This window comes from Aythya fuligula, chromosome 8, assembly GCF_009819795.1.
Source record: "Aythya fuligula isolate bAytFul2 chromosome 8, bAytFul2.pri, whole genome shotgun sequence".
NCBI lineage: Eukaryota > Metazoa > Chordata > Aves > Anseriformes > Anatidae > Aythya > Aythya fuligula.
Window position 1 is genome coordinate 17,819 of NC_045566.1, and position 23,869 is coordinate 41,687.

The window sequence follows — 23,869 nt, forward strand, 5'->3', positions numbered from 1 at the left end:
ACCCCACCTGGAGTACTGCATCCAGCTCTGAGGTCCCCAGCACTAGAGAGGCATGGATCTGTTGGAGCGAGTCCAGAGGAGGGCCATGAAGATGGTAAGAGCATTGAAGCATCTCTCCTGTGAAGACAGGCAGAGGGAGCTGGAGTTGTTTAGCCCAGAGGAGAGGAGATGCCAGTGAGACTGTATTGCAGTCTTCCAATACTTAAAGGGGGACTACAAGATGGGGAAAGACTCTTCACCAAGATCTGTAGCGACTGGACAAGGGGTAATGGTTTTAAACTAAAATAAGGTAGATTTAGATGTTAGGAAGAAATTCTTTACAATGAGGGGGTTAGAACTAGATGATCTTTATAGGTCCCTTCCATCCTAAACCGTTCTGTAACTATAAATGAGCATAAAAGTGTATTATCTTTTTGTGTTCTGGTCCTGTCTCTTGGTATTCAGACATCAGTAGGGGAAGAAAGGGAAAAGGGACGAATTTACAATTTATTTCAAGAGAATGGTATGAGCAGTACATAAACACAGTCCTCACAGACCAAATGGAAGCAACCCAATGGCTCTGAAATGACCGGTACAGAAGAGGGGAACAGTTCTGATATTATCAATCTACCCAAGGCAGCTGAGAAACAACCCTCAGAACTGTTACTTCTGGTGATGTGGTGGCTTACACAAATGGGAATGTACACCCTCTTCAGTCAGAGTCTGAAGCAAATACCCCTTGCACTCTGGTTCCTTTTGTTAAAAGCAGTGAACACAAACTACTTACTTTTGTCAAGACTCTCACTGGAAGACAACAAATATGGTTATTACTGATGGGTATGAGTGATAAAATCAGCAACACTTGAGGCATGAAGACAATGGAACTGTAATTAATAAGTCAATAAAAACACTTTTTAAATAGGAAAAGAGTGCAACTAGTAGAAATGTAATTCTGCTTACGTTGGTATGTTTGCAAAGGAAATATGAAACTATATATAAGAATGTATTTTTTGTTATTATTTATCAGATTTTGCACTCCTGTGTATACATTAATGTATATATTACATATATACATATATTACATACATACATTTTATGCATATATGTAAAATAAACTATATATAAAGGAAATCTATAAATTCCTGGACAAAGTAGGTTGGAAGGCAGTAAGGTAAAGACAAATTCCTTCAAGCTGGAATACAAAGTTGCAATCATTTGATTAATTCTTATTTAAAAAAAAAAAAAAAAAAAAAAAAACAGGAAAAAGAATAGCATTTTTAAAAATTTATTTCCCATTATTTTCCACTCAAAACCCAATCAACAATGTTAGAAAGTCCTCGGTGCCGAGTTCTGGAGAAAAAGCAGTCCTGGACTGGTTACTTGATGTTGCATTAAACAATGATTTAGAGAGTTAGAACCCTCTATGAGCAGGGAGCAACAGGATTTGCACATGCACATCCAACAGTGCAAACAGAACGTGTCTGTGAAAGACAAGCGGACAGTCTGTTTCAAGGACTACTTTTTGTTAGGTAAAATCTTTGGAATCAGATGTAAGAGCTGTAATACCACATATATAATGTAGAAATGGCTAATTAAATAACTTTTTGTCTCTAAAACAGTGAAAGAAATATAATTGCTATCAAAAAAGAACTGTTTCACATACAAAGTAAATGCTTTTATTTGTGACAAAAAAAAACAAACACAAAGAATATGGTCTTTGGTAGCGAGTATAATTTAGACTAAGAAGTTATAGACATACAAGAAGCTGTGTTTCTAATACTGTGGAAAAAAAGCAGAATCTTCTTGCAGTCAAAAATTATTAAAACAGCCTGCGTTATACATTACTGTTGTTCATCGTTTCGTTCAGCTGCAGGACAACTGGCTTTATACTTTTTCTTCAAACCTTTCAAATATATTCGCAAACTGTCTGAATCTAATCGTGAATTTCTGGCAGTCTGAACCAATCTCATTGCTAAATGATATACAGCTCTGTGTTTCATCATCTCAGGAGTGCTTTTCTGCTGGTGCTGTTCTTAAAAACATACACATGCATTAAAATAGGAAATTAATTACGTTCTGTCATTACAATACCAATAGTGTATTTTCCAACCTATTTCTGATCAGGTGTTTCTTGGTTTGAACTCCAACATTACATCTAATGCTCCTTTAACAATAAGGAATGATTTGTGTTGTCACCTAACAGTGATCTGAGTATAACCTCTTATAATTAGTTTCAGAAATAAAAGATTTACTTTCTTGATGCCATCTATCATCATAAAACCTGATGTAGCATTTATTCTGTAGCCTTTTAGAAACAGTGAAAATATACAGTTTTATAAAAACTATGAATTAAAGTATAACTAACCACTACATACCAAAATTTGTTTTGCAATGTGATTTGTGATTTCCTTTGCATCCAAAATTATGGATGGTGGTAGAGAGGAAACTTCTGCAGCTTTTAATCCTAAACATAGAAAATACAAATAAGGATTTTAGATAAAAATCTTTCCCCATCCTTCACAGTATGTGTACTAGAATCAGCTGAGTTCATTTTTAAAGGGTGAAAGTTTCATTAAAAATATTTTAATATAAATTTTCTATTTTGGTCTCTTTTTCAAAACAATACTGTTTTGAGAGGTGCCAAATGCACACTTTGTTGTAATGGTGTCTCTAAAATACACTTCCACATAAAGTTGCTGCTGTCAGTAAGTGGGCAGGATTTGATACATCAGAGGCTAAAGGAAAAAAATGAGACAGTGGTGGTAATAGCTTTCTCTGTTTAGTTTTTCAGTTTGGCAGGCTGGCAAAATACTGAGATTGTGCTAAACGTGCTCTCCACTGAATCTGGGCATCTAGTGGATATGGATGTCACATTCCAACTTCTACACTCTTGCCAGCAGTCAAGGTGTCAGGTACTCAGGGTAAAAAAAATGTGTGTTTTTTTCTGCCCTAATATAATTTTTTCACTTTTCATTTTGCCTGTTGCCCTGGCTGTTGAGAGGAAATTCTGTGCTTCATCAGGTCTACACTAATCCTACATCTAATACTGTGGGGTTAAAAATGGAAAGGGCCAAGAATAGATCTTGCACTTTTTCTTTTTTTTTAATGTAACTTTGCTCGAGTATGACAATAAAGCAATACTACAGGAGTTACTACAGGTCTCCTGTTCTCTAAGAACGCTGTCTAAACATATGTGTTTTTTTTCGTTCTGAGTTAGGCCTGTAGCATCCAAAACAGACGCTGTACTGCCAAAGGTAAATAAATTTACAGCTGAAATACTGATAAAGAAGCAGTTTAGGTCTAGTTAATTCAAACCTGATTGGAATAGTCTGGAGTCTTCAGTCACCACTGGCTTGCAATAATCATGTGTAGCTAGTTTCCTATTGATTAAATGTCACTTAAATCACAGATCCAACTACAGAATCCAGCATTTGGAAACATACGGATTTCCGTAACTCTTTAAAACATAGTTATACCTTATTGTCACTCATTCATTTCTTTATTGACTCACAATCCTTCAATTTGTCCAGTCTTCTATTAAGAGTCATAGTGGAATCCATTACCATAGTTCTTTTCCTCTGTATATCCTTTAGAGAGCATGTAAGTGTACGCGATTTTCTCCTTCTTTATAGCACTGCTCCTCACATGTTGCACTTCAAAATGGTAATTTTCCACATTGGGATACAAAGCATCTATATGACACAGTTCCAGGAAATGTGTAGCAAACAATGTAAATGCCTAAATAAGAAGGAAAAAAAAAAAAAAAAAGAATTTATTTTTGAAATGATCCTTTAATAAATAAACCCCACCTAGAGTACTGTGCTCAGCTCAGGGGACCCCGGCACAAGAGAGACATGGACCTGTTAGAGTGAGCCCAGAGGAGGGCCATGAAGATGATCAAGGGGCTGGAGCATCTATCCTACGAAGACAGGCTGAGGGAGTTGGGCTTGTTGAGAATGGAGAAGAGAAGGCTCCAGGGAGACCTTATAGCAGCCTTTCAATACTTAAAGGGGCCTACAGGAAAGCAGGAGAGGGACTCTTTGTCAGGGAGTACAGTGATAGGACAAGGAGTAATGGCTTTAAACTAAAACAGGGTAGATTAAATTAGATACTCAGAAGAAATTCTCCCCTTAGAAGGCGGTGAGACACTGGAACAGGTCACCCGCAGAAACTGTGGATGCACCATTCCTGAAAGTGCTTAAGGCCAGGCTGGACAGGGCTTGGAGCAACCTGGTCTAGTGGGAGGTGTCCCTGCCCACAGCAGGGGGGTTGGAACTAGATGATCTTTAAGCTCCCTTCCAATCCAAACCATTCTATGATTCTACGTTACAGTGAATAACAAAAATGATCTCTCAGATGTCCAGTTTTCCCTCCACAATTCTGAAAAGCCATCTTTAAATTACTAAAATAATAAACAGATGAAAAAAAAATAAGCCATGAGTTCTATCATTGGCAAGGATATCTTTTCCCATTCAGGATTCCCCCACTCCTTTCTCAATAGAAGGAAAAGAACATCAGAAGTAACACAAAATCCATGATGCTTTTAAAATCTGACTTGGGTTATTTTGAACGACTGTCAAATGGTTGCCTTAATATTTTCAGGGAATGCTATTCCAGTAGTACAAGCTACAGAAAATGTGTGTGTTTTTAGACCAAATCACAGAAGTACTCTGAATAAAACTCTGACAAGAAATTGAATCTATGTGTGTCAAAAAGCTGACAACAAACTGAGGTTGATTACAAAACTAGTAATAGAGGTTACTAGTAATAAAAGAAACTTCCAACCCATCTAAAATCATCTTCCACTTTTCTAAACAAACCTCTAACCTCCATAATCAATTCTTAAGTTGTATGGAAGAACCATTGGTAAGATAACAGACATGTAAAGAGGTTCAGCTTTAATGGTCAAGCATACAAAGTTATATATATACATACTAAGCAAAACTAAAGAGACTGGGTTAGCCTTTTTCTAGATAAGAAAGCAAGCTTCCAAGCAAGTTGTAAAGAGACGAGACCAGTGAACAGAAGTGCAGATTATATCAGCATTTTTTGTCTATCACCATATCTCTTTGCATTCATTGGTTACAAAAAAAGTCTTATGTAGGCAAGAAATACCTAAAAAAAAATTAAGTACAGTTATGAGAGATTACTGATTTGCTTCCAGTATGATAAAATAATTACAAGGCTTAAACATTTTTTTTTTTTTTTCAGAATTACCTTCAAATTCAACAGGTATTCACAGGCAGCATAACAAATGCCAATACCTTCTTCAGCACTGGTACCTCTGCCAAGTTCATCAATTATGATGAGTGATTTGTCATTAGCGTTTTGTATGATGTATGTTATCTAGGAAAATATTAAATTTGTTATCATTCCTAGAAATGCATCTTTTTTAAAACTCTGCTACTAATAGGAATAGTTTGTATTATTCAGATAAAACTTAAATGTAAAAGAAACTCATCAGATCCATTTTTTTTCCACAGCTTTCAAATAGCTATGAATTCTAAACAAGCAAAGATTTGTCCTACAGCACTCTTTCTTTTTTCCATTGACCATATCAGTTTTCCTCAAAATCTCCCAAAAGTTTGGGAAAGTGAGAAGGCTTAGGCTTAGAAAAATAATTCTGTAAGGCTCACGAAATAACAAGAAAACTTTGGAACTATTGTCCAAAGGAACACCGATTTTTACCCAAATTGGAGTATCTTTATTTAAGATATGCATGTTTTCTGTAGTTTCTCATTTAGGTAAGAGATTAAAGATGAATTTTTGTACTGTTTCTAAAATACACTCTATCAGTAGAAATATACTATTACAATTTCAATCAGATTAACAGTAAAAATGGGCCCTGGCCCCTGGATTAGCTATGTTTAATACCTCTTTCATTTCCTTCATGAATGTTGAGGCATTTGTTTCTATATCATCATCCATACCTATTCTGGTAAAAATTTGCTCCGCAATTCGAAAAGAACAATACTCTGCTGGGACGTAAGAACCTACAAAACAAGGGAAGAGTTTTCTCATATCAGCGTGACAAATGCCAGCTTGCCTGAATACATCAGTGTTTTACATTTGGTCCTTATGCACTGTAGAGAATGCATCTTGTTCTGCAAAGTTTTGTAGGATTATATTCTACCACTACTTCGTAAGAAAAAGTATTACAAAGATACCATAATTGAAGAATCTGATCAGCAAAACCTTAAGAAATCACATGCCTGAAGCTGTGTGTCAGTCTAAATGAATGCAAAAGTGGGAATGAACTGTAGAATTAATTTACATTTCTGTAGACATTGTGATACTAACACCATGAAATCTTAGTTTTGTAAACCAAGATTTATATTGCTTTACCAGACTTAGAGACTTACTAGTTTTATAGAATAGAAAAGAACAGGAAGCTTGCCAGAAGACTTTGCAGACTTTATTCATATTAAACTCATGTTTCTGAGAGTAATTCCTGAAGAACATGCTGTTTGGGATTACACCTATAAACACACACTGAACAAATATTATTCTGCACCGCGAAGTAAATTCAATCTAGTAGTTAGGGTCAGCCTATTAAAGTCTTTCTCCTGTGCTACTGGCCTTACCTTCTTCACCTTCAAGGTAAGAATCACGAAAAAGTCCAAAGTACAGGGAGGAGGCTTTGATAGTGAGACTTTACAGATATTTTACTTTCATAATTTTAGAGATAGAACTTTGCAATATTTATTACTTCTTTTATTTGAAGAAATGGTTTATCATTTATCTATTAATTCTGCTTGCCTGCAAGAATGCTTCCCCACATAACTGAGGTATCCTTGGGTTCATCTATTCTTCCTGGATGACTTAACACATACACAGCCTACTTCCAGGACATGTGCTATTAATCTAGCATAAGGTGGCTAGACAGGGTTAGGGTGCTCGAAGAAATGAAAGCACATAACTGTGCTCCTCCTAAAGACAAACCAGGCACAATTCCATATATAGGTGACCATGTAAGCTTCCACAAGCAGACACAAAACTCTGCAGTGCTCTCTGTCAGCAAAGCAAGAGCTGGCAGGAACAAACAACAGAATGCCTTGAGTTGGAAGGGACCTTAAAGATCATCTAGTTCCAACCCCCCGGCCATGGGCAAGGATACCACCCGCTCGATCAGTTTGCCTAGGGCCATATCCAACCTGGTCTTTAACACCTCCAGGGATGGGGCATCCATAACTTCTCTGGGCAACCTGTTCCAGTGCCTCACCACCCTCGGAGGGAAGAAGTTTACTCTTAACCTCTAATCTAAATCTCCCTTCTTTTAGTTTAAAATCATTCCCCCTTGTCCTGTCATCTGATTGAGCAAAAAGTTGCTCTTTTGTCCAGAAGAATCCAAAAAGTCCATCTTTTTTTAATAGTCCCCTTTAAGTACTGAAAAGCTGCAATAAGGTCCACTTTGGAGCCTTCTCTTCTCTAGCCCCAGCTCCCACAGCCTTTTTTCATAGGAAAGGGGTTCCAAGTCCTCTGGATCAACTTTGTAACCTCCTCTGGACCTGTGCTAATAGATCAAAACCCTTCTTGTGCTGGGGGCCCCAGACCTGGATGCAGTACTCCTATTGGGGCCTCACAAGGGCCACCTAGATAGAGGGGGACAGTCCTCTCCCTCAGCCTGCTGCCCACTCCTCTTTTGGCACAGCCCAGGACGCACACTTGGCATTCTGGGCTGCAAGCACACACTTCTGGCTCATGTCAAGCTTTTCATCCAACATAACTTCCAAGACCTTCCCTGTAGGGCTGCTCTCACTGAGTTCTTCTCCCAGTCTGTACTAATGTCTGAGATTGCTCAGACCCAGCTGCAGCACCTTGAACTTAGACTTGTTGAACCTCATTAGGTTCACGTGGGCACACCAAGCTTTTGTCCAGGTCCCTTTGGATGGCATCCCTTCCTTATGTTGTATTGACTGTACCACTCATCTTAGTGTCATCTGCAACCTTGCTGAGGGTGCACTCCCATTGTCTACGTCATTGATAAAGATATTAAATAGTCAGTACCAGCCCAAGGATGGACCCCTGAGGTACGCCACTCATCACTGGCCTCCACCTGGACAGACATAGAACCACTGACCACTACTCTCTGGGTGCAACCTTCAAGCCAATTCCTTATTTACTGAATGGCCCACCCATCAAGAGAACTAAACATTATATTTTCCTATTTAGATATAATCTTATTCTTGAAACTGAAATATTAAGCTTCAAAAATAATTCTATTTTTAACAAGAAACCAATAAAAGTGGTGCAAAAGATTACAAATATGGTGTAGTCTTACTCACCAATCTGGGCCATAATTTGACAGAGCGCAATCTGTTTTAGATAGGTTGATTTTCCACTCATATTTGGTCCTGTAATAATGAGAAAGTTGCTACCCTCTGTCAGGTATGTGTTGTTAGATACAGGTTTTTCCATAGCTATCTTTTCAAGAATGGGATGCCATCCCTGTTTGATCGCTAAAGTATCCGTAAATTCTGGACGAACTAAAAGAGAAAAAGGATATAAAGCTTTATAGAGTTAGTATGGAAACCTTTAAGTTACTAAACTAGAGTGTTCTGAAATAAATTCATTCTTACAGAAGTCAAACTCTCTGGTCCTGATTCCCTATTTTTTACTTTCCTATAGTCAGCAAGACTAAGATAGAGCACTTGAAAGAATTACCAGCTATTTTCAGATATAGATTCTGATCGTCTTTCAGCCCTCAAGATTTATCACAACAAAAAGAATCCCATAACTAACACTTTATTTCTAAATTAAGATAGTGTTTGTGTTGCATGGTAAGTAGTACAGAATTCCAGTAATAAAGAAAAATACAAACAGTGAAACTTCAAATGGAGAATGTGGAACCCAGTTTCATTTTTATATCTACTATATAGCAGAATAAAAATAAATTATAAAAATGAACATAAAAAATACAGGGAAGTCATGAACTCTACCTGTTACTAATACATATATACTATTAGATAATCATAGGAAACAAGGAAGTTGCCTTTAATTTTTGTTCATATAGTATATTGATAATCCATGTATATACCATGCCTATGTAGATCCATTTGATACTGGGACTATCTGTATGTGTTTCTGTCCAAACAGTCTTTTTCTCAACCTATTCATTTCTCATGCCTCCTCTCTGTCTACTTCTATGGCAGTACTGCAGGCTAACAAGGAAGTATTGTTAAAATAGCTTATCTGTTTAAATGGAACAACCTTCGAGAAAGAAATGCCAAAGCAGGTTTTCAAGTTTCAGCGTTGAGGAACTCAACTACCATGTGTAGCTTTTAGCCATTTAATGATTTAGAAGAGAGAGAGTCAAGTGGCACAGGACGCTGAAAGCTACAAATGACAGTCTGCTTCTTTGGGCAGATACGCATTCAAGCCTGTCAGTGCAAACGGCAGGTACAGATTTACAGGAGAAGCAAAGCAGCTTTATACATGTATTCATTATTAACTGCTGAAGTACAGTTGTGCTCTGATTCCTTTGGTGTGAAAAAGGTTGTAATGACTCAAGTGTACCAGTTACTGAATGGAATCAACTGCACATAAAGAATCACTGCGATACTGCAAAGTAAACAAATTCTGCTCCTGTACCGGAAATTTCAGAGCAGCATCAGTAATGATGAGCTAATACACTTACTGAGATGGCTTTCCAGACCTGATGTGATTTAGCATCTACACAGCATTGTACTCTAGATAAGTACCTCAGGTTTGCATTGGTTGTACAGATAGGTATCTCAGGTCAGCACTAATTGAAGACCATGAGTTCATTTGTACATTGCAAAAATGGGGTGGGAAGCAGAATGACACAGTGATGCAGTATGACCAAACTTTTGACCCAAGACGTGAATAATATGCAAGTAAGCACACAATCTTGGATTCCTTAGAAGACTCCCCAAAAATATGTAAAAGTGTTACAAAAGTTGAAGCAAATAAAGAAGTTAGCCCCCTATTTTGTCTAAAGGTATAAGAAGGCTGACCTCGTTAATATAATCTTGTGTCCTGTTGGAACAGAAGGGTAAACTCAGCACGTTCACAGACGACATACTTTTGAAAAGAATACACTTAAACTGGCTAATTTGAAAAGACTGGCTATGAAGGCTTACAGCATCTAAATGGCAGAATGCATTTCCAATGGATGGAAATAGGAAGAGTATCAGCACAAAACTGGCAAGGATAGACCAAGATACTTAGAGCCTACTGAGACCTATATAAATAGAATAAATGACATGGGCTTAGCAATTGGAGAACCAGACAAATAACATGGACATCCTGCAGCAGGAGAGTCTTTAATTGGCCTATGACAGAATCAAACAAGAAACTTACCATAGTCGGAAACAGTGCAGACATGGGCAAATGAAAGCAGCATGTCCAGCATTGACACAATATCAGACAGCTTGTATAGGCAATGAATATGTTCGTAGATCTCGTTCAGTAGCTTACACACGATTCTAAAATAAGACACTGATTTAGCTGTTGTACAGTACCTAGTGTCACTTTATACACCTTATGGAAATAAAGCAACAGTTGATAATGTTCATACTCCATATGTTAGGATGTGAGGTTATCAAATGCAGGCAAATATGTGAATTTCTTTGAAGTATATTAGATCTTATACAATAACATTAGATTAATTACTGCTATCAGACACAAGACACATAGCTCAAATACCAACAGCTTGTAAGAAAGCTTCATGAAGAATTAACTAAAAATATAGCCGTAGAGTCAAGTATATTCTATTAACATCTCAAATATGACTCTAATTCCCTTATGCCTTCATGCAAACAAACGTGGTTTCTAAAAAGAATTTTCATAAAATTCACGTGAAATGTTACACCTAGTAAGTCTTTTGAAACAACAGAGCAACACAGTGTGCAGCAAGGACAAAAATACAGATATAGGTCATTCTACTGTAAATACAACAGTGAGTAAAATTAATGATTCACCATTAAAAATTAATACATTTACTGTGCCATTTTATGCAGATAATTCATCCATAAAAATAATTACAAAGGTTACATTTTTAAATAAATGCCTATGTATTTGTAATCATCTTAATACAATTAATACCACGTTCCTTCCTTTCTCTCAGGTACTACACTTGATCAGTGTCACTTTGGATTATTTCTGTAAGTAACCATAATTTAACAAAAAGGTAGCGTTAAGAAAACATGTAATTAGCTGTTAATAGGATAAAATAAATGCTGTTAGCACAAACATTTAGTTTTAAATGGTCTTACAAGTATGTCATGTGATATATTTCTCTCAGGGACTCCTGACATCTCTCATTCATTTTTATTAAGTCTGCTGAAGTGAAGCTATATGTGTTTTTCATTTTAGTGATCTGTGGGGAATTCAAACCAACAGTAAGAACTTGCCACATAATCAGAAGCCAAAAACAGTTTCTAAAAACCAAACTGGTAAAAATATGGGGGAAAAAAAAAAGGGGGGAAAAAAATAATGCCTTGCTTCGTTTCATAAAAGTCTACTTAGGAAAAAAATCCTCGCAAATGAATGCAGTTATCAGCAAGATACAAAACTTTATAATTGCAAACAAGGTAACTGCATGTAATTGCATATTTCTTACTATATTAAGTTTAGCTAAAAATAGCATGGTTATAAAAAACATATCAATTACACCTTCATTTATTTCTAGGTATATTCACTTAAATTATTTTAATTATTTAAATTACTGTTCAATACGTGTTGTGTTAGTGTATTATACATTTTATATAAGTTACTCATTCAGAACTATTTTGAAGAAAACACTTCTAGTGCAGATACCTTTGTAAATTCTGAAGGAAGTTGGCCACTGGGCAGCATTGAACAATCAGCATTCATCTGGATAAAAAATCCACGAGCAGAACTGAAACTTGTTTTCATTGGTAGGTTGTACTTTTCTGCAAGTTGTGTTATCATACCTACGTATCACAAATAAAGATTTGAACCGAATTACATACACGCATGCATACACACTTATACGCACAAACTGTGGAAGTGATTTACACAGGTCGAACATGTCAGGTAAGTAACATGACTAAAGGCCTTAAAAGTGGATCTACGGGATCTAATTAACGTATTAATGTAAAAAAAATTGTCTGCATAAATGGATTGGAAAAAAAAAACAACATGGGGAATCAGATCTATTTGCGTATTCTTTAAATGACTCTAAGCAGTCTGTCACCCCTCACTAATAATCCCACCCTTAAATCAATCTTGTTTCTAGCTGAGTTGAGGAAACTGTTATATGATTGAATAAGATGTACTACAAAGTTATGGGACTTCTGAACAATGCAAATAGTGGCATTCCTTTGAGAAGAAAGGCTGGATTTATTTAGTGTGTTTCCTGATACTTGTTGCTCTAAGCTTGTTCACTTTTGTGTTCCAAGCACCCATGCTGTAGACCAACAAAGTTATAAGCCATTCTGGATATTTCAGTCTTGGAGTTGCTTAGAATATAATGTGGTAAAGAACAAAAGAGAGAAAAAACCCTTCTCCAAGCACATCGACTACAGTAAAAACAGGCAAGGGGAACACAAGTGTCGACACACTCTTTAGTCCTAGCAGCTACCAAATTTTGGAAAGTTTAGGAAAGAAAAAGCATTAACATCTGTATTTTTCACCATGTACTATATAGAATATAATCCTGGAAGGAAACAGGAGGTTCACAACATATTACGGATGCTAAAGTTTCTGTTACTTTGTATTTTTTCTAATTATACAGAAAACTAAAAAGCTGGTCCTCTAGTTAGGAATCAAACTAAAACTTTTTTTGACTAAAATTTAAAAACTAAAATTTTGAACTAAATAAAAAAATCCATTCCAGGGGATATTTTTTCATCTATTTTAAATTAAGGATAAACACAAAGGTTAATAAAGCACAGTAATAAATAATATGCTAAAATTTCTTTAATTTGTACTTTCCAACTCCTAATAGGTTCGCTAAAATAGCCCACAGATAGGTCAAAGCTGGTCAAAATATAAAGAAGAAAGTACTGAGATATTTTAAGTTAATAAAAATAATTTGATTTTTTATACAGAATTGTTTTAGTTGGAATAATTATTATACTTTAGCTTGTCTGTATTTTTAGAGAATAAAGAGGAGAAAATAAAGGAATCAGAATTGTTCACCCTCATTTAAATGAAATTGAGTTTTTACCTACAAACGGAGAATCTGAATGTACGTATCTAAAGTCTTTAGTTACTCATCAATGATGACCAGTTTATAACAATACTAAATACATTTTCTGCATAAGGTCATAAAACACGATTATGTGGCTTCTGTATGCCAGATACAACGTTTTTTGAATTGCAAGTAAATAAAAGTTTTGGTTTGGAAATACCTGCTATGTCATCAACAATTTCTGTGTATGTTCTACGAGCTATGTCAAGGAATTCATTGATGTTTGGCTTAACAGCATAGCATTTTTGTGTCCTCATACTCAGGCATCCTTTTGTGTACCTTGTATCGTCATTAATTACAGTTGTAATCTTTTCAAGTATAATTCCAAACCTGCAATATTAGTACTGTTACTTATTAGCAATGTAATATTTTAGTTTTTATTTGCATAATCATTCTGAAATTAAAAATAACTGAAGCAAATTTTCTACTGTTGAAAACAAACACTAAATTTCATGGGTATTTCCACCTCAGAATGAAGTACAAATATACCTAAGTCTGATTGATAACAGAATTCAAATCTTCGGGACATATAAATTCTCAATTATATAAGCAACATTTTTTTTTTTGCATTAGTATAAGGACTACAGGGAACTACTACTTTTGTCTTTTCATAGTAATTTCTAACAGAGTATAGTTCACCAGTAACTACAGTATCAGTGGTTAGTTTTCGCTTTTGCTTTTTTCTCCTGCATTTGTTTGTTGAAAAAAAAAATGTTTTTAAGTTAATGTCAGCTTTTAGTCAAAACAATAGAGCTATGCCTGTAACTACAAATAAGCAAAGATAAAAAATTATCATCATAATACCTTCTATCTTCAAGAGAACTGTAGTATGCCTTTAGCAGTGGTGTGTTACAGTTTCTTAAAGCAGCCTGTACAATATGAACACAAACAGTTAATTCTTTTCATAGCACTTTTAAAGGGTGGACAGTAGTTGGATAAGCAGCTTACAGAACCTGAGCAGGTAAATCTATGCTATAAAATCATATTCAGATAACAACACGAATCTATTTCTTAGTAGTATTGAGCTCAAGGACTTTCTTTCAGTTGGCTTAAGAGTTGACAGACTACATTGGCAGTACTGTGTTCTGCAAGATATAAAGTAAATCTAACCAGTGTAACATGTATAAAGAAGGGCAAACTGGTTTGTACATTACACAGAAGAAGAAATTACAGATAGAGCTTACTTTTAGGGGCTCCACAAGTTCTAGAGTATGCTTCAGGTAAATTAAGTTAGTTATTTTTGATTCAGCAGTTTTAACCTGTTAAAAATTTTACAAATATTAGAGGTTTGTATGTCTGTTTAAAGAAAATACTTAAGATAAAGCAAAATTCACATTGTGACTATTAACAACTTTGTATTTTTAATCTCCAAGGAACATTGCTAAAATACTTTATAAGGTCATTTTGTCAGCTTGGTGTATAACTGCATAAGAAACATTTACAGAATTTTTACACTGCCTGCTATTGTAAATTGTCCAGCAGTAACATATTTTTCTTGCATCTCCACTGATAATGATCAACTCTGAGAACATTTCACTAACCCAAGCTGCAAAGGCTTCTTTGAATCTCCTACATCTTACGTACAGACTCTTTCAAAGCCGCTATATGCATAATTAAGAAGCAAGGTCCTTTTCATAAATGTTAAAAAACCATATAACCCAATTTGCTTGACATAGTTTTGGTTGACATATTTCACAGAATCACAGAATTGTAGGGGTTGGAAGGGACCTCAAAAGGTCATCAGGTCCAACACCCCTGCCAAAGCAGGTTCCCTAGAGCAGGTTGCCCAGGTAGGCATCCAGACGGGCCTTGAGCAGACTCAACAACCTCCCTGGGCAGCCTGTTCCAATGCTCTGTCACTCTCACCGTGAAGAAGTTCTTTTGCATGTTGGTGCGGAATTTCCTATGCTCCATTTTTTGGCCATTGCCCCTTGTCCTATGCCCACAAACCACTGAAAAGAGGTTGGCCAAATCCCACTGTCTCCCATACTCAAGATACATTGATAAGATCCCCTCTCAGTCTTCTCAAGGCTGAACAGACCCAAGTCTCTCAGTCTTTCCTCGGAGAAAAGATGCTCCAAGGCCCTGTATCATCTTTGTTGCCCTCCGTTGGACATTTAAATCCTTACGCATAATTAAAAAAATAAATGAATGAATGTTAAGTATTTTTGCTTGCAGAAAGTACTGCTCAAGATTTTTTTCCCCTACATATATATTCTACCCTATTTTGTATATCCCATTAACACATCTGGAAAAGAATTTTGCTGTTGTCATTACCACATAGCATATGTACTGCATTGTATGCTCTTGTACTTTCAGATAAGAGACCTAAAGGAAATTATAATCCTGCTATTTTATGAAAGGGAATAAAAAAGTGTATACGCACACATATACATTGTGTACGTGTACTCTACATGTATGTTATATACACACATGCATGAAAAAAATCTTACACCCATTCAGAAACTTTTAGGGTAATGGAGACAAGGGGGAAGGAATCTCATACACACATAGTTTAACTTGAATAGCTACCTGAATAACAGCAGTTACCTTGACAATAACATTTTTCCTTCATCTGAATGCGTACTTGCTTATTCCCCCTATTGTTACTGTTAAACAGTATGTGAAACTGCATACAAAAGCTGAGGAGCCATGCATTTTTACATATTTCATCCTATCAATATGAGAAGATAGTGCTTTGAAAAGAAGAAAAAAAAAATGCATCTCTTCGCCCGAGAGAAATTTTAGAAACTGATAAGCACGTTCCAAAGCAAATCCAGTGTCAGTTTTTAGCATGAATCTCTGAGTAAGGCTCTCATTACGATTTTGTCACATCTGAGTATAATATAAACTTTGCTCCTGTGGTAGGGAGCATATCTTGCTTTATCTTACCTTCTATACAAATTAGTTTTACATAGAAGATAGAAGAAGATTAAACAATGTTAATGTACTAACGGAGTAATCGTAATCCGCGAAACACATGGGGTCTAAGTCCCATGACAAAATTTAACATCAAAAGGAGATGGATGGTCATATATGAAAAGCCAGCATATCAAAATGAAATGTATCTGTACCAAAAGAGTTCTTACAGGAACTTTAATAGAACCAGCGTTAAAAGCGTGGCTTTATACATGGTACACTTCAGCATCAAAGGCAGGAAATGAATATAATCATCACGACTAACTCTCCTATATAATATTCTCTATAATTCAATATTAGTGACTGAAGTGCAAGCCTATCTTTTACAGTCTCACATTAATTTTTGAACATCATACTCTGGTAAGTAAAACACAAAGATTCAGAGAAGCACTTGTCTTCTTTTTTTTTTTTTTTTTTTGCCACTAGGGATTTATGTCCTATCGACCTAAGTGCTATGGCAGTGTATAAGCCCTGGTTTAACTTTATTTCCTGGAAATTCACCAAAACCAAAAATACCGCTTATCTTCACCCTGAGACAGAAGGAACTAATCTCTCATGGGCCTGGAACTTCAGCAGGCATAACATCTACTGAATTTGTTCTTCAGACGGGTGATCAGGTAATCCAGAGAAGGCAGTCCTCACTTCTGCCAGAAGCTGGATGTTGATCCAATTTCCATGGATCTGTGATTGAGACTAAACGTTCTTTTAAGGAAATTTGCCTTCCCCCCGTCCTCAGGTAGCACATCTCAGCAAGATTGTCAATGGATGGTCCTTCTTAGAATGAGAGAATGCTCACGCTGAACACACTACTCACATTTCTAATGACTGAAACTGTAGGTTTCTCAGATAAGCACTTCACCTGTTGACTGGTGGAGCATCTGTGATGGAAATTTTTATAGAGAGTGGGAGTGGAACATACTGAATTGGTTAATTTACCATTTCACAAAAGCAACTGAGCTAGCTCTTGATTGAATGTGCCTGCTGGATGAATAGTAATCTCTGCTATACTGGAGCCAGTCAAGACAGAAAACATCACACTTCAAAGTTTTGTGTACATGGTCCTACATAAACATAAATGCACTCAGTCTGACAGTTGTAGCCATATAGCTGATACTGCGTTCAAGTTACAGATTTCCACAAGGAAAGCTGTGAGCAATACATTTTCTCTTTTTGGAATATGTCATTAAAAAGACTTACCTGCATTTATTACAGGTCTTTAACTGGCTGAAGTCTTTAACTGTCATTAGACAAGTCATTTATCTAAGTAGGTAAGGCAGTATGTGAGAAGAAACCGAGAGGTAAAAAAACCATAAGGCTCCATGATGCTTGCATACTGGCATAAGCACAGGCAAGTATAAACCTCAACAGCACTGACAGAAATCTCCTACTTAAGTGCAACAGGCCAACGTAACTTATAATGGTAGGATCACAATATGCTTAGGAGACAGAAGTGGAAATTCAGTTATCTCAAGCCCACTGTAGTTGACTGTTGTGTCTGGCCTTAACCAAGAGCTACATGTAAGCCATATGTATTTATCCTACTTTGATGATTCTACTGCACGTGGTAACATATGGATTGATAGAGGTGAGATCTGATGAAAAACTTTGCATTTTACTGAAAAATGTCAATACTCGCTAGGAAAACACTTATAACCCTGCTTCAATAATTTTTGTTTATGAAGTAGTTAAGAACAGGAGCTAACCCAAGTCTGAAAAGGTCTGAAAAAGACACAGTGGCATACTGAAGGTAAAGAAACCTTACTGCAGTTAACCACAACTGTCTCCTAGTTAAAAACATTACAGCATGACCTTCAAGGTGGAAGATTAAATCTGTCTCAAGCTCCTAAAAGACTTAAAAGGGGAAATCGAATCGGAAGGTATATTCATTAATTCTCCCAGTGGTGATTTGTGATGGAAGCCTTCTGTTAGTTAAGTTCTTTAATGCACTCTAATGGATACAGCACGCATAAAGAACTCACACAGACTGAAACATGCCTACCATTGTCAAGTGGATAAGGGATAAGATACCTTCCCTCTGAAGTCTTAACGTAATCAAAGCATTGCTCCTCTTTCAATTAAACACTGTTGCTGTAAGCATTTATGGCTTTGTTGCCTTGTTATTCTGTTACAAATAAATGCTTTTATCTGCATCTCATTTTAGTCTCCTTTGTGCAATGTGTGAACTGTGGCAACACATAAGAGCAGAGTATTCCTTGAATCCATAAGCCAGGATACTGAGAAAACTGCGTACTCAGTTCTCCAAAACATTTATTATGCCTTGTTAACAGAAAAGCATAGGTCAAGCTGAGAACTGGAGGCAGAAAGAACTTCAAGACACTATTTGTAACCTGGGTGTATCTCTTTATGTCTGAACCGTAAGGTTCTCTGCATATTAGAGAAGTCAGTTCAAAGGAAACTTCTTTGTTGGTACTGCTGTACAACTGAACATGCTACTTTCTGTCAGCTGGTTGCTGTTCAAAGGAAAACACTGAACTCCCCATTGAAAAAGCTGTGCTTAACTCATACAACATCTGTAGCTTGGAAACTAACAGGCAAGTCTGGCTTTATAGATTTACACAATTCATTTATTAACTGAATGCAGATTTACGTTTGTCTGTATCTCTGTATTATAAACACAGTTGAGCAAAGTCAAAGTGCTTCTCAAGAATCTTTTTCAAGGTATTTTTTTAGGTTATAAGGAGTAATTTCTATTGAGTTATATTACATGAAAACTCACTATTTTTTGAATTTCCTGTAAGAAAAATGCATTGTTTTCTTTAGGCTATCAAAAACTGTACTAACCTCCAAAAATAAAAGACCGTATTTCCACTATACAGTTTTTTCTTTCATGCTGATGTGAAAATTCCTTCTTATCCTAGCACTATTAGGTAGTATGTACATTTATGAAGAATAAATGTGGGGAGTGATGAATGATTGAAAACTTCTGAAGTTTAATTTGCATGAAGTAAGATGAAACATTGCAGCAAACCTGAATTTTCCTAACATTCTCCTTTGAGAACCTTCAACTGCTATAAAATAAGATACAATCTAAATCTACGGTAACATTAGTCAATTTTTAAGGTGCAGCCTTTTTTCATATCTATATATATCACATTTGTATATTGCATGTTATATCCAGGTAACTGATCATCTAACATTTATTTTGAAACATACTGTATCCTGCTTTGGAATTTGTACCAAAACTGAAAGCAGTTGTTCTGTATCCAGAAATTTTGAGATAACTGTAAAACAAAAGTAAACAGATCAGGAACTTAAACGTCATTGTAATAAGATCATATTAAAAATCTGTTTCTTTAAAAAATGCACGTAACTGCCTAGTAATATTTACACTAATGTTTTCCTTTTGTCCTATTTTCATAAATTATTTACCAAAAGAAAAAAAAAACATTAATATTAGCTATCTAAATTATTTTGTCGTAACTACACTTACCACACCTCACTGGCTTACTGACTTTTATGCACTTTATCAGATAAGTTCACATTTCTTAGAAAAATAGTCAAGAAAAATGTCAGTGTATTACAATAAAGATAACTTTTTTTTTTAATTAAAAAAAATGTCCATTATAAAAATATTACCTCACAAACCAGAATAATATACTTTTCAAACAGATTAAGTCATATCATATACTTCCACATATAAGAAAAAGTATTTTAAAAGAAAAATATTGTTATGTATTAAAAAATAAACTACTACCTGCTTGAAGACCAAAAAACAGCTCCTCATCCTGGAGTAATTCCTGAACACAATCCAGTCTTGTGTTAATTGTTTCCGCATCAACTAGTGGCTCCAGGATATTGGACCTGAGTCTTCGACTTCCACCTGGAGTTTTAGTATAATTTAGGACACCAAAAAGCGTGTGACCATTCCTTTCGAAACAAAATACATGAGAATAATACACTCACAAAAGTAAAGATGGTAAACATCAAATGACATTTCTAGTTAAAAGTATCCTACAAATTTGAGGCTTAGTTTTGGGGTACTTAGCGCCTCCCTACTCACTATGTTTATTTTATGAACAACAGCAGATCAGGAATTAAGATGAAATATAATATAACATTAGCCATCATTACATCACTTCCCAAAGCACAAAAATACATTTGTATACAGTATTTCTTAATTTTTTTGTAGTAATATACCATTACTACTTCAGTTCACACTTTTCCTCTCAATGGAACTACTTGAATTTAGGACAAAACAAAACCTCCAAAAGGAGAATATTACCAGAGATAAGATGATTTTTATTAAAACACATTTATGAGAATGATTAAATATACTTAGACGTATAAGAGTTAAAAAAGACACGATTTTGTTTTCTTTTAAAAGTAACTGACTTCCAGTCAATATAGGAGCCAAATAACACGCTTAAATTTTATAAAAGTTATTTTCAAGTTCTTGACTTTTACATGCTACACATCCAAGGTTCTCACACTTAAGGCTTGACTGTATCTGTTTAAGATAAATATCCCACAATACTTAAATCTAGTACATAGCTAAACGGTTTTAGAAATCTGAAACCTTAGATGCTATTGCTTGATAGAAGACCAATGAAAAGGCCATGTAAACCCACTGACTGAAATCAGAACTTGAATAGCAAGGAAGGAATCTGATAGGGGTATATAAAATAAACAGCACAAAGATAATACAGGAAGCCCGGAATTACCACGGTATAAAAGAACAAAGCAGTATTCTAGAGAATTAAATGGGGAAATTCAAAACCAGTTTTAATTAAGGACTTGTCAGAAGATGCAACTCATGACAAAACTTGAATGAATTCAAAGAGGAGCTCCACATTTGGGATACTATCAACATTACATACTTTTAAACAATTATAATTCTGAGGGCTCATTTCCCTATATGGTACAAATAATGAGATAAGCCCCTACTGAATTAACATTGGCATAAGACCTTGATTTAGGTGTTTCCGGTGTGTGTCTTTACTAGTAACTTTTACCTGTTAATATCTCATACAATGATGTCTAACTTCAGGCATTAATATGTGATACAATGATATCTAACTGCAGGCTTTAGAAGTAAGATCTGTGTAACGAAAATAGTTGCCCATGGCCCAATTCAAACTTGCCAGTGGATCAGCAAAAATGGCTGCAAAAATACTGCTAAAGAAAGAGAAGCTGACAGCAGTTTACTGCTGCTAAGTTCCTCCTTGGGCTTTCTTTGTCTCAAAACCATCTGTGGACTTAGGAGCTGCTTTCAGAGAATACTGCTCTAAGGTACCAATCTCAGAGCAGCTGGCTCCTGCACTTACAAATGAAATAACAGAGCAGAAAAAGAGGGGATGAGTGATGAAAAGAAAGAAACTTTACCTCCCATTTCTTCTCAACAATACAACCACCAGTGTAATTTGTGATCCCCACAAGAAGGGGAAAAAAAAGGAGCAGCAGCAGTAGAGCAAGGACAACATCTCTTCAAGTGGAAAGCTCTTATGAGTGACACCTGTAGAGCGAGAAATCTCCAGGCTCCCCTTTTTCTGTCAGGGTGGTAACTAAACAGAAGTGGATCCCTTGACAGGCTACAATGTGCAATTTGAGTTTTTCCTCTTTCTGACTAGAAGTGTAACAGTATGGAGAAGGGAAGCCTTGCAGCTTCTTCTGACTAACACAAGTAACTGCCAGCAAAGGAAAGTGCTATAAACATGGTTCTCATTGTGGAAGAACTACCGCACAACCAAGTGCGCACATGTACCGCACATGTCCATCATTATAGAAATTACTCTGTTTGCCTCTATTCCTTAGAGCTAAAAGAAAACAAATCAACCTTTCAAGTCTAGGCTATTTGCCTTGTATAAAATGAGTAAAATCTAGACATTTTAATCCAACATATTCAACTTCTTGCAGAAATGATGCTTTTACATTGCTATAATCTGTGATTTGCATCAATATCACTTATAATTCTGAATAAAATACAGACTTTGATGTAAGGATCCGACAGAGAAAATACCTTCTCCTCCAATTCACTTGTAGAATTGTCTGTGCTGTATGTTCTTAACAGCTCTGAATGGTATGTAAGTTCTGTCATAAAGAAATAAATGTATTGGATAGCTCTTTGACAGACACATCAAGGACATCTGGTGAAATACAACGTTATAAAACTGTAATTTGAAAACTTAAATATTCTTACCGAGAATCTCTATTATTAGTTACTAGTTCAAGATTTTGAGCTGATGATGAATCTATCATAGCTGTTTTCTCACTCCCTTGGAAATGCACCTTGAGTGATTTAGGTGCATAAACAGAATTTTGAATAAACTCAACATATTTTAGCAAAGCTGCAGCAGCTGCAAGACAGTAGTACCTTGGAAAGAAATAATCTTTAATGAATTTTGAATAGTACTATTTAACTACCAGAAAAAAAGAAAACAAAACAAAACAAGTTGTGCACTATAGAAATCACATTTACACTTCTGCTGTTTTACAACTACTGGCACTGTGAGCACTGAAAAAGCAATATATTTTAAGTTTCTACTTATCCATATAAAGTGCACATACAAGCATGTAAATCAAGTATTCATGAATGTTTGAGTCACTGTACACTTAATAATCCATATTATATAACTAGCATTGTGCTCTTACGTAGTTTAGCGGTTACACATGACTTCAAATGAAGACTCAGCACAAAGTATCATTACTGAAAATGGCTGCGACAAGGAAAATACTTGCTGAGGTCAAAAAGAAATGCGATCATAGCTGTTAAGGTGTATCGTTAAGGACAGAGTGAAAAGGGAAAAGCAGAAGGTTGTGAAAGCTCAAAGAAGTCTTTTTATTTAAGTTTCTGGATACATCAGAAATACTGGAAGGTAAAATAAAAAACTCTGTTAAGACCTTCTAACTTTCAAGAATGCAAAAAGCTACAGATTTGTAAGAAGCTGTTAAAAACTTATCTGGACACTGTGTTTTTTCCTTATCTATACATACTTTGACTGAACCTCCATGAAAATGGTGCTGAATTCAGATGCACACAACTGTTCTATATATTCCAATCCCTTTGTTTCATTGAAGTATTTTCTTTGGACAGTTGTGAAAGTCACATTCTGTAAAGATGGGGGGGGAGGGGGGGGGGGGGGGAGTTTGAAAAGCTAAAGTGAATATTTCATCAGATAGGCTTCTCTATTTGTCTAGAGATATGTGTTTCCATGAAAATATATCAACTGATTTCAGCAATCTGTCTTTACAGAAGTATTCAGTGCAGTTTATTAGCAGAAGGCAAGTCACAAAAGTCTTGTCATGTCTGCTTACATATTCCCTATGCAAGTCACACTATTGTCGGTCATCTATCTTTCTCTTTTATTTAGTACAGTTAAAAAGGCTCATACACCAGATTCTGAAAAAAATTAAGAGGGTTTCTCTTGGATACAACTTTTCCTCTCAAGAACTAGCTACTCAAACTTCTGAGTTTAACCTTGGATTGAATTAATGACTTCTACGGAAGAATTATTTTAATACTTGCATTGATGCTGACAATGAAATTGTAGTTTTCGCTTTCTAAGGTCTAAGCTCAAGGGATCGTTATCAAGCCTTCACTGGTTAAAAGGAAATAAAAATGTACAGGCTAATATAAATGCACGTGTGTAACTTGTGAATGATTTACACAAGAAAAAGAGGAGGGAAGTCAGTAAGCAGGTCTTACGTGAGGAAACCATCAACAGTGTAGACATGGAAATAAGTCAAGTAGAAACACAATAAAGCTTTTACAGTTCTGAGGTTTTAATACTCATAAAATACATATACTAATTCATCTCACCCTGTGAGTACTCT

General features: G+C 35.7%; 1 protein-coding gene across 1 annotated transcript in view; it reads right to left on the bottom strand.

The window, feature by feature from the left end:
* Positions 1 to 1,255: 1,255 nt before the first annotated feature.
* The window catches only part of MSH4 (mutS homolog 4), a 32,641-nt gene continuing 10,027 nt past the window's right edge, over positions 1,256 to 23,869 (bottom strand). The window contains exons 5-20 of the mRNA XM_032192815.1: positions 23,030 to 23,145; positions 22,236 to 22,409; positions 19,794 to 19,966; positions 19,253 to 19,320; positions 14,344 to 14,418; positions 13,964 to 14,028; positions 13,320 to 13,489; positions 11,761 to 11,897; positions 11,217 to 11,320; positions 10,303 to 10,427; positions 8,265 to 8,465; positions 5,854 to 5,972; positions 5,197 to 5,325; positions 3,543 to 3,717; positions 2,355 to 2,443; positions 1,256 to 2,006 (exon numbers count right to left, since the gene is read on the bottom strand). Coding sequence (XP_032048706.1) covers positions 1,821 to 2,006; positions 2,355 to 2,443; positions 3,543 to 3,717; positions 5,197 to 5,325; positions 5,854 to 5,972; positions 8,265 to 8,465; positions 10,303 to 10,427; positions 11,217 to 11,320; positions 11,761 to 11,897; positions 13,320 to 13,489; positions 13,964 to 14,028; positions 14,344 to 14,418; positions 19,253 to 19,320; positions 19,794 to 19,966; positions 22,236 to 22,409; positions 23,030 to 23,145 — 2,106 coding nt within the window. The 3' untranslated portion in view covers positions 1,256 to 1,820. The remainder of the gene's footprint in view (positions 2,007 to 2,354; positions 2,444 to 3,542; positions 3,718 to 5,196; positions 5,326 to 5,853; positions 5,973 to 8,264; positions 8,466 to 10,302; positions 10,428 to 11,216; positions 11,321 to 11,760; positions 11,898 to 13,319; positions 13,490 to 13,963; positions 14,029 to 14,343; positions 14,419 to 19,252; positions 19,321 to 19,793; positions 19,967 to 22,235; positions 22,410 to 23,029; positions 23,146 to 23,869) is intronic.